The following is an 11,375-nucleotide window of genomic DNA, read 5'->3' as shown; positions in this document are numbered from 1 at the left end:
TTCCTTCAAGGCAGTGTGTTCCAGATCTTAACAACCTTGTGTGTGAATATAATTCTCCTCACTTCCCTTCTAGTCAGGGAGAAACCCTTCAACATGTTTACAAAATTACAGTGACTATATTTCCAAAGCAATTTGTTGACTGAAGCACTTTGGGATGTCTCGGGGGATATGAAAGAGACTGCATAAATACAAGTTTGTTCTTTCTTCCTCCTGTTGTTAGGTGGAATTTTACCTGTTCAGTAATGACTCTCTATATTCTTGGCATCATTTTGATTGTAAAGGTGAAAACTCTGATTGGGGAGAGAGGGGCAGGGAACAGCAGCACGTATGAAACAGTTGTAAGTAGAATAGGTGAATCTAACAGCATTTCAGTGTTTCCATTTCACTCCACTTTTTACAGCTGTAGTTTAAATCTCTCCCCTGGTTTTCCCCCTGAACTATCTGAAGCACATTCTAATTTTTGTATGGAATTGTGTTTCGCTAAGTTGGTGAGCATTGAACTGGCTCCTCCCTCCCCCAACCTCTTACCACCATTCATGACCGGTAAGTTCTTTCGGGAGTTAACATAAGTCTGAGCCACAACACCCCTTAGCTGTGGTAGCAATGCCAACAGATGACCTTGCAAGTTAAAATGAACATTTCACACTGAATTAAATGCTCATGTGCATTCTTGGAAAGTACCTCATGTCTGTATAGTTGAAAACAAACCTTTGGACTCTACATTTTCATATGGCTCACTTGTCTTTTTAAAATGTAGGGGTTTTTTTTAATCAAAGTTGGATTTTAAAAATCATATATTGGGCAATGCATTACCTCTCAAACTTGCTAAAGCATTGAATGGCGTTGGACCCTGATATTTTGCACTCAAATTACTTATCTGACTCATTCCATGAGGGACAAGAATGTGTTACAGAAAGCATGGGGAGGCTATTAAGAGTTCTTTTTTATATCATATCAGAGGGAACAATGGGTCAAGAAAATGTTGGAAAACACTCATGTGGAGAGACAGATACATAGAGTTAACGTTTCAGGTCAGTGATCTTTCATCTTGAATTTATCTTGGATTTTCAGTATCTGCAGCATTTTGCTGCTTTGTCCTTAAGATTGGTTTATTCTCGTGAGCTGAATAATTACAGCGCCCCCACTGGAGCAAACAAGAATAACAGACCACCCTCTAATGTACACGTTTTTGAAAAGAGCACCACACCTGGCTCAAATAAGAATAGCAGGTGCCGCTGAAGATTTCAATGGACTGGGGCAAAATTTACACCCTCTCTTGATTTTAAGGGAGAAGTGTCACAACAGTGACAGCTATAAGGATTTTAATATACTAAAGGTCAGTAGGATTCATCGGAATAGGAGGCGGCGAGTCAGGCCCGCAAGCCTGTTCTGCCATGTATCCTAACTCCATAAATCTGGCTCAGTTCTGTAACTTAGAACAAAAATCTGCATTCCTCTAGTCCATTATTGATTTTAATCACTCCACCACTGATGGCTATACCTTCAACTTTAAGCGCTGGAATTCTCTCCCTAAAATCTCTGTCTCTCTCTCTCTCTCTTCCTTTAAGACACCTACCTCTTTAACAAAGTTTTTTGTTATTTGTCCCAATATCTCCTAAAGTGGTTCAGGGTCAAGATTTGCGTTTCGGCTTCTATGAAGCACCTTGGGATGTTTTACTACATTAAAGGTGCTTTATAAATACAATATGTTATTGAAAGTACAGCAGTGAAGTAGATGAGGCATGTATGTTTTATACTAGATTTGACAACACCTAAACAGCATTCATTTTGGCATTTATTTTTTTCAAAATATGTTCCAGGGTGACAAGCAATAAAGTGTAAATAGAAATTCCTCCATGCAAGAAGGTCCAGGTGATTTAACTTTTATATTCAAAATGCAAATAATGTTCCCAAAATGAAAGTGTTCCCAAAGTATAAGAGTTTTGATTCAGTGCTTCGCTGGGTAGTCATTTTGTAAATTGTTTAAAGAATTCTTTACCGTATGATTACAACATTCAGTGAGATAAACTCACCAAATTAACAAGAAAAACAGAAAATGCTGGAAATGCTCAGCATGTAAGGCAGCAACTGTGGAGAGAAAAAAAGGAACTTTAATTTCTATAATGCCCGTTACAGCCTCTGGATATCCCAAAGCACCTTACAGTCAATATTCACTGGTGTAATATAGCAAAATGCAGCAGCCAATTTTGACACACAGCAATGTGATAATGATCAGATAATCTGATTTTGTGTGTTTTTTTAAAGGCCAGCTGTGTCTCAGTTGATAGCACTCTTCCCTTATAGTCAGAAGGTTGTGGGTTTAAGCCGCACTCTAGGACTTGAGCACAAAACACAAGGCTGACACTTCAGTGCAGAATTGAGGTAGTGCTGCACTTTGAGACTCTGTCTTTCATTTGAGACATCAGACCGAGGCCCCATCTGCACTCTAAAGTGGACATAAAAGATCCCATGGCACTATTTTGAATAAGAGCAGGGGAGTTCTCTCTGCAGTCTCGCCAATATTTATCACTCAATCAATGTCACTAAAACAGATTAACTGGTCATTATCACACTGCTGCATGCAAATTTGCTGCCGTATTTCTTACATTACAATGGTGACTCTACTTCAAAAATATTTGAGACGTGTGGTAGTTGTGAAAGGCACTATATAAATACAAGTCTTTCTTTTTGGTTGAGGGATTGGGCAGGACACCAGGAAAATTCTCCTGCTCGTTTGAAATAGCAACACAATCTTTTACATCCATGTGAGGGGGAAAGACAGGGCCTCGGTTTAACATCTCATCCAAAAGATGGCACCTCTCGTAGGGCAGCTTTCTCTCAGTACAGGCAAACAGTTGTTGTTTCAGATTGATGACATTTCATAGATGCTGTCGGAACTTGCTGATTGTTTTCCAACATTTTCTGTTTTAATTCAGTTCTCCAGCATCCGCAGCATTTTGCTTTTTGTCTCACAAAATTGAATTTGTTTCTAAATTAAATTCATCAGAAGAATTACACCTAACAAATATTATTAACATTGTGTTCAACACCCCTCATTCTTTAAAGGACCCCTTGTCTCTTCTGTGGTGCACATTGTTCTTGTAAAACAATACAGAGATCAGGAACAGCAGCAGCTGCTTTATTCAATCCACTCAAGTCCTGAAGTGAAGAAATATTGTGGATGCAATGTATTTTCTATTCCTAGAGGGCAACACACAAACACACACGGCTGCATACACATGCACACACACACAGTACCCCTCAGGTTCTGACCAGCAGGCATTGTAAAAAGATACTTGGTGTGACGATGAGGTAAAATTTGAGCTGCTTCTACCAGGCCCTTTCTTGAGAATCATCTCCATTTGCATTTAAGTAGATTTCAAGCTTGTTTCCCTTACTGTAGTTGATTTTGAGGAGGGTAATGGAAGGAATTACTTGATAGCATTAATCTTCAATCATCCCATGTGATTTTGATAGACTTGTTTGAGATTTGTGACTAGCAGTCGAGATGTTCAGTCACTGTGTGTTCAGCTCTCGGGCTGTCCCCAACCAGCCATCAGGAGTAGGGGCAGTTCTTCATTTCGGCTTTAAATGTTCTGATAAAGGAGTTGTTGAGAGTCCAAGCCTTGTACGTAAGGACCAGGGCCAAGAGTACTGACCACGTCCTTACTGGAGACAGGAAGAAGGCAGCTATCCCATAAGTTATCAGCAGAAAGTAGCAGCTGTAGACTTGCCACAAGAGAAGTGCCACTATGAAGATGTGCATGGGGACAGTGCGAATCCACCCAGTGTACTTGACGTGTGACCGAAAGTAGGCCCCTTGACATCGAAGGAGTAGACACCAACACAGGTAGCACATCAGTGGCATGTTAAAAAATGTCAGCTGGATGTAGAAAAGGAAGGGAAAAACATTAAATGTAATATTAAAAAGGGACATTGCCTGTTAATATTAAAGATTTGGATTGGTAGGGATAATGGAAGAATAATCCCAGATCAGCACTAGCCTTCTCCAGCTACCTTCCCATTCCTCACCTCTTCTGGATCCTCCCAGCACTCCCACAACTTCCTGTCTGTCTCAGCTCCAAGTCCTGTTCTGCCCACACTGAGATTACTCTGATAAAAGGCTCCAAGGTTTTTGTCTTTGACTCAGGGTCTCTGACTAGAAAATATCTGTTCCATTGCTAACCAGCGACTCCTGCTGGTGGACCTTCTTGATACAACTGAAGGTAATGCTAAGACACCTCAGGGGGCAGTTGGTGCAGAGACTCGAGTCACATCACATTAGCCAGACCGGGTAAGGGCAACAGTTTTTTAAAATTCTTTCAAGGGATGTGGGTGTTGCCCTATCAAGGCCCCTCAGGATCTCATAGGTTTCAAAAAGATCACCTCTCATTCTTCTAAACTCCAATGGATACAGGTCCAACCTATCCAACCTTTCCTCTTAAGATAACCACTTCATCCCAGGAATCAGTCGAGTGAACCTTCTCTGGACTGCTTCTAATGCAATTATATCTTTTCTTAAGGAGGCCAAAACTGAACACAGTGCTCCAGATGTGGTCTAACTAAAGCCCTATACAGCTGTGGCAAAACTTCCCTATTTTTCTATTTCTTTCCCCTTGCATTAAATGCCAATGTTCCATTTGTCTTCCTAATCGCTTGCTGTACCTGCATACTAACATTTTGTGATTCATATACCAGGACACCCAGGTCCCTCTGTACCGCAGAGTTCTGCAATATTTCTCCATTTAGTTAATGTGCCACTTTTCAATTCTTCCTGCCAAAGCGAACAAGTTCACATTTTCCCTCATCATATCCCATTTGCCAAATTTTTGCCTAGTCACTTAACCAATCTACATCCCTTTGTAGACTCCTTATGTCTTCTTCTCATCTTACTCTCTTATCTTTGTGTCATCAGCAGATTTAGCAACTGCACATTTGGTCCCTTCATCCAAGTGATTGATACAGATTGTAAATAGTTGAGGTCCCAGCATTGATCCCTGTGACAGTCTACTGGTTATATCTTGCACTCAAAAATGACCCATTTATCCCTACTCTCTGCTGCCTGTTAGCTAACCAATCCACTGTCGAAGCTAATATTTTACTCCCAACACCATGAGCTCTTATTTTGTGCAATAAACTTGGATGTGGCACCTTTTCAAATGCCTTTTGGAAATTTAAGTACACCGCACCTATAAGTTCCCTTTTATCCATGTTGCTTTTTACTTCCTCAAAGAACTCTAATAAATTAGTCAAACACGATTTGCCTTTCACAAGGCCATGTTGATTCTGCCTCATTGAATTAAGATTTTCTGTAAGCTGTTATAACCTTCTTAATAATAGATTCTAGCATTTTCCCTATGGCAGATGTTAGGCTAACTGGCCTGTAATTTCCTGCTTTCTGTCCCCCTCCTTTCTTGAATAGAGAAGTTCACTATTCACTAGTTCCCAATCTGATGGCACCTTTCCAGAATCCAGGGAATTTTGGAAAATTAAAACCGTTGCATCTACTGTCTCAACGGCTACTTCCTTTATGGCCCTAAGATGAAGTCCATCAGGTCCTGGGGACTTGTCAGCTTTTAGTTCTAACAGTTTCTCAGTACCCTTTCCCTTGTAATTATAAGTGTTTTAAGTTCCTCCCTCCCTTTCACTTCTTAATTTACAAGTACTTACAATAGGATGTTATTTGTGTCTCCTGCAGTGAAGACACAAAATATCTGTTCAACTCTTCTGCCATTTCCTTATTTCCCATTATTATTTCCCCAGATTCATTCTATAGAGGGCCAGTGCTTGCTTCAGTTACTCTTTTCCTTTTTAAATACTTGTAGAAATTCCTACTATCTTTTTTATATTTCTAGCTAGCTTTCTCTCATACTCTAATTTCTCCCTCCTCATTTTTTTTTTAGTTATTATTTGCTAGTTTTTTTATTCTGTCCAATCTTCTGACCTGCCACTAATCTTTGGGGAATTGTACTTTTTTCTTTCAATTTGATATTATCTTTAGCTTCCTGAAGTGGTGTAGGCAATAAGTTTGAAATCCCCATGTGGTCATTATTAGGTTAAGATTATTAGGTTAAGGTTAATTGGGTTAGCCAGAATAATATGGTCATACTAGGGTGAAGTATAAATATGGCTACTGTAACCATTGGTTCTTTGAGAAGGACTCTCCCCTGCATATGCTTGAATAAACTTCGCTATTCTACACATCTGTACCTCGGAGTGGTGTTTGAAAATCCCCACAAAACTTCCTTAGTTCCCTTCCATAAAGGAACCAGTTCGGTTTTTAACAACAATCCAATAGCTTCATGGTCACTTATACTGACACCATTATTTTCCTTTCTAGGTATTTTAAACTGAATTAAAATTTTTCAACAGTATGGTAGGTTTTAAACTCTCATTCTCTGGATTACTAGTTCAAAATGTTAGATTATTAATCTAGTAACATAATCACTACATTATCATGCTCTTGAAGAATAGATATGGTGCTCTGTAACCACAGAAGCATTATGCAATATAATTCAAATAGTAAATTGCTAATTCAAAATTGGTTAATTTCAAATTACCAGATAATTCAGGAGCTTTTTGTTCTGTTTCTCAATTATAGAATCTTACAGTACAGGAAGTGGTCATTCGACCACACTATGCCTTTTCGAAAAAGCTGTCCAAAAAAATGATTGTCTCCTTCTGGTTTATTTTTGTCAATTATCTTAAATCTGAATATTCTGATTATCAACCCTTCCACTAGGGGAAGCATTTTCTCCTTATTTACTCTATCAAAACCATGGTCCACACACAACACTTCTAACATTGCATCACTGTTACACAACACATAACCCGGAATATTAATTTTAATGTTGTTAAATGTCAATGAAGCTCGTTGGTGCAGCGTGAGGGGCAATTGTAAATCGTTGCCCGCCCATTTACCTGAACGATTCCAAAGATGAAAGTCAGGCTTCCCTCCAAGAAGTGACCATCCACTACAATCCCAAAGACGAAGCAGGCTCCAAATTGGCCATCTATTATCTCACCAACAAACCAGGGCCCTGCAGCATGAGAAAAGTGAATGCTGAGACTTCTATACCCAACTTCTGCTTGCAGTTGACATTAGGTTCAAAAATGAAGTTGGGGGAGGGGTGGAAGTTCTACACCAGTCTCTTTGTGAATAAAACTTCCATGAATATTATAAACATCAGAGAGAACAACTGATGGGCTCTTACCACTGATCACTTATGAATAACTGTTTTGTTTAATTTTTCCACAAAGTGCAGTCCCAAAATTGCTTCAATGAACACAATGCAAGGGCTCAGCCATGAAAGGAATCAGTCATATTTCCTTAATGGCTGAGACAATATGATTTAAGTGGCACGGAGTGAGGGAAAATAGGATCCAATCAAATTTATCAAAACATTTCTGTATCTTACAACTTTTGGCAATCCATATTTGATCTTCCACAGGACTGAACTGGATGACTATAATATTTTGTTTGTTTTGTATTCTCTTTCTTCACTGCCTTCTTGAAAATGCTTTCTATCTTCTATATTATAAGCAATGTGATAAATGATAATAAATAGGTTGTTGAGTAGAGTTCAACATTAATCACAAAAATGTGTTAGGTTGGCATGCAAGAGTGGGCAGACCTAGAGCTTTAGAAATGAACCGTATGGCATCAGCAACAAGAATAACTTACGTGTAAACATCACATTAAATATACTAAAACACCCCCAGGAGTGTAATCAGACAAAAATTGGCATCAAGCCAAAGGAGGAGATATTAGGGTAGGTGATCAAAAGGCTGGAATTTAAGGAGTGATTTAAAGGATGGGAGAGAGAGAGAGAGAGAGACGGAGAGGTTTAGGAAGGGAATTCCAGGGCCTAGCAATTGCTGCCAACTGTGGGTGAAAGAAATTGGAGATACTGAGGAGGCTAGAATTAGAGGAGTGCAGATATCTCGAAGGCTTGTGGGGCTGAAGGAAGTTAGAGGTAGAAAGGCAGGAGGCCATGGAGAGATTTGAAAACTACAATGAGATTTTTAAAATACAGGCACTGCCCGACTAGGAGCCCACGTGGGTCAGTTAGCACAGGGGTGATGGGTGAACTGGACTTGTGCAAGTTAGGATATGGGCAGGGAGGTTATAACAATTCTCCAGTTTCCCCATGAAAATAAATACAAAGATGGGTTGAGAAAATATAAAAGCGGTGTGTAATTCTGCATTTGGGAGAGTGATTCTTTCCGATGCAATGTAACTACATTGAGTTCTCATTTTATATGAGCTCTGGAAGCGGGCAAAGGTAAATGCATTGAGGTATAGAATCAATAAAGGAGAAAGTAAAGATGTGGCCTGTTCTGTCTTAAGTTTCAATGAACACATGAATAATAACTTGCTTTTAATACAGTAAAAATATCCCAAGGTGCTTCACAGGAGGTGAATTAGCACTAAGCAATTGACAGAGATATTAGGACAGATGGCCAAAGCCTGTGTCCAAGAGGCAAGTTTTAAGGATGACTTAAAAGAAGAAAGAGGAGTTTTGGGAGGAAATTGGGGTCCAGGCAACCAATGGTGAAGGAAATTGGCCATGTATAAGAGGGCAAAATTGAAAGGGTGCAGATTGAGAAAGGTTGTAGGCTGGAGGAGATAGGAACAGGAGCAGTTGATTTAGCCCCCTGAGTCCATTTTGTAATTTGAAATCATAGCTGATCTGTGACCTAACTCCTGACTTTGTCCCATATCCCTTAACACCTTTGGAGAACGAAAATCTAGCAATCTCAGATTTAAATTAACTATTGATCTAGCATCTATTGCCATTTGCTGAACAGAGTGCCAAACTACTATCTTCCTTTGTGTGTAGAAGTGTTTCCTAATTTCACTCCTGGAAGGTCTAGCTCTACTTTTTAGACTATGCCCCTTGGTTCCAGACTCCCCAACCAGCAGAAAGAGTTTCCATTTTACTCTAACTGTTCCCATTATTATCTTGAAAAGCTTCAATAAAATAACCCCTTAACCTTCTAAATTCCAGGGAATACAATCCTATTTTGTGTCATTTCTCCACTTAATCAAACCCTTGGAGACCAGGTATCATGTTGGTAAATCTATCCTCTACTCCCTCCAAGGCCAATATGTCCTCCCTAAGATGCAGTCTCCAGAACTGCTCAAAGTTTTCCAAATGTGGTCTAGCCAGGGCTTTATATAGCTGAAGCATGACTTCTACCCAATATTCTAGTCTTCTAGTTATAAAGGCCAAAATGCTATCAGTCTTTTTGATCATTTTCTGCCATTACAATGATTTGTGTACCTGGAACTCTAAGTCTCTTAGATCTCCACTGTCTCTAGCTTTTCAACATTGAGAAAAAGTACTGTGTTCTATCCCTTTTAGGTCCAAAGTGAATTACCTCACATTTCCCTACACTGAAATCCATTTCGCATAGTTTTGCTGAATCACTTACTTTATTAATAACTCCTTGTAATTTTAATGTTTTCATCTTAACTGCTAACAATTCCCCCTATCTTTGTGTCACGGATTTCTATCCCATAATCTAAGTCATTAACAGGTATGGTAATTAGTTACATCCTATCAAACCTACAACAACTACCATCTAGAAGGACAAAGGCAGCAGATAGATGGGAACACCACCGCTTGGAAGTTCCCCTCCAAGTCACTCACCATCCTGACTTGGAAATATATCGCTGTTCCTTCACTGTCGCTGGGTCAAAATCCTGGAACTTTCTACCTACACCACATGGATTGCAGCGGTTCAAGAAGGCAGCTTGCCACCACCTTCTCAAGGGCAACTAGGGATGGGCAAAAAATGCTGACCCAGCCAGCGAAGCCCACAAGAAGGTCAGCCATAATCTTATTGAATGGCGGAGCAGGCTCAAGGGGTCGAATAGTCTACTGCTGTTCCTATTTCTTGTGTTCTTATGTTCTTTTATTCATGAATGAATAAAAAAAAAATTTAGAGTACCTGCCCATTATTCCAACTCTCTGTTTCCAGCTACTCATAAGTAACATCCATAGACATTCCCAAATCCATTACTTTAGTCACCACTTCACAATATTCAATCAGCTTTATCAAGCATAGCCTAGCGTTTACAAATCCATACTGGCTCTCTCATCAACTGAAAGTTTTCATAGTGTTCAGTCACCCTATCCTTAATTATAAACTCCAGAAATTTCTTGACGGTAGATGTTAGACTAACTGGCTTATAATTCCCTGGTTTCCAGCTCTCATTTTTTCTTAAATAGCACAGTGACATGTACAATATTCCAATCTAGAAGATAGGTAGGCATAAAGTGGACACCAATAGAAGGTAGGTCATTCCAGGTTACTTCATCCACCTCCCTCATAGGATGGCATTTCTACATATTTCTCAGTTTGGGGTTGCCCTCTAAGATTGTCCTGGAGTCTCCAGGAATTAAGGATTAATCTGTGCTTCAAACAAACTGGGAGAAAAACCATAAGGGCATGAACAAAAGAACATAAGAAACAGGAACAGGAGTAGACCATACAGCTCCTCGAGCCTGCTCCGCCATTCAATAATATCACGGCTGATCTTGTGTTTCGATTTCCACAAATTGCGATTAATAGCAACATTCCCTGAAAGCTGTGCGCAAGTCCCCATGCAGGCCATACAAAAGTTGGCTCCTTTAAGTTTATAAGGGGTTACACACTTAAATCAGCAGCACACTTCAAAAAAAAGAGAGAACATGTTGACTGTTAGTTATAAAAATTTGGAAGATGGGTCAAGGAGGCTGTGCGACCAACAGATAAGAATCATCCAATTTGTTGTGGGGAGGCAGGGCTCTGGGAAGATGGACATTTCAGGTGGCCAGTGGTGGGAGTCTATGGGTTTGGCTGTTGGAGCAGTCATGTGATGAAAACTCCAAGAATATATCCAGCTATGGCTGGCAACTCTATGCTGTGGAAGAACTGAGAGGAAAACAAAATTAGTCATCCAACAGAAAGTGGAGCAGGAGAAGAAGAAATAATACTTCCAAGTTACTCTTTAAATGAAAGGTATTAGAGGTAATGTTGCCATGATAACACTGCACTACTTATTTAAAAAGTCCAACAAAACTTGTTACAATATGCAATAAATCAGCCAGCAGATCGTGAATGGACTGTGAGGGTGTCCTAATGTTATTGGTGATAATGCACAGATAGCATGTATTAAATACTCACCCAAAGCCACGTAGCAAGTAAACAGCAATACAGGATAGAAGAATATGTTGATCTTGCACAATACATGAAATGAAAATATTGTCAGACTGAAGACACCAGGGCTCTCTAGTGTGGAAAAGAGATCAAAACCATTTTATAAGAAATGAAAACAATTCTAAATTTTTTTTTAAAAAGTGAACTTCATAGAATTATCCAGCACA

The 11,375-nt window shown here is 39.5% G+C and overlaps 1 protein-coding gene across 5 annotated transcripts in view; it reads right to left on the bottom strand.

Moving 5' to 3' along the window:
• Positions 1 to 1,778: 1,778 nt before the first annotated feature.
• The window catches only part of tmem62 (transmembrane protein 62), a 71,869-nt gene continuing 62,272 nt past the window's right edge, over positions 1,779 to 11,375 (bottom strand). For 2 of the 5 annotated variants that reach the window (XM_078562939.1, XM_078562943.1), the window contains 3 exons: positions 11,176 to 11,276; positions 6,922 to 7,040; positions 1,779 to 3,883 (listed from right to left, as the gene is read on the bottom strand). In XM_078562939.1, coding sequence (XP_078419065.1) covers positions 3,557 to 3,883; positions 6,922 to 7,040; positions 11,176 to 11,276 — 547 coding nt within the window. In that variant the 3' untranslated portion in view covers positions 1,779 to 3,556. Of the gene's footprint in view, positions 3,884 to 6,921; positions 7,041 to 11,175; positions 11,281 to 11,375 lie in introns of all 5 variants that reach the window. The other 3 variants (XM_078562940.1, XM_078562942.1, XM_078562941.1) reach the window with 2 other exon arrangements.

Source organism: Cetorhinus maximus, chromosome 18 (genome assembly GCF_964194155.1).
Source record: "Cetorhinus maximus chromosome 18, sCetMax3.hap1.1, whole genome shotgun sequence".
Classification (NCBI taxonomy): domain Eukaryota; kingdom Metazoa; phylum Chordata; class Chondrichthyes; order Lamniformes; family Cetorhinidae; genus Cetorhinus; species Cetorhinus maximus.
Note: the sequence above shows the minus strand (reverse complement) of the source record. Positions and strands in the feature narration are given on the sequence as shown.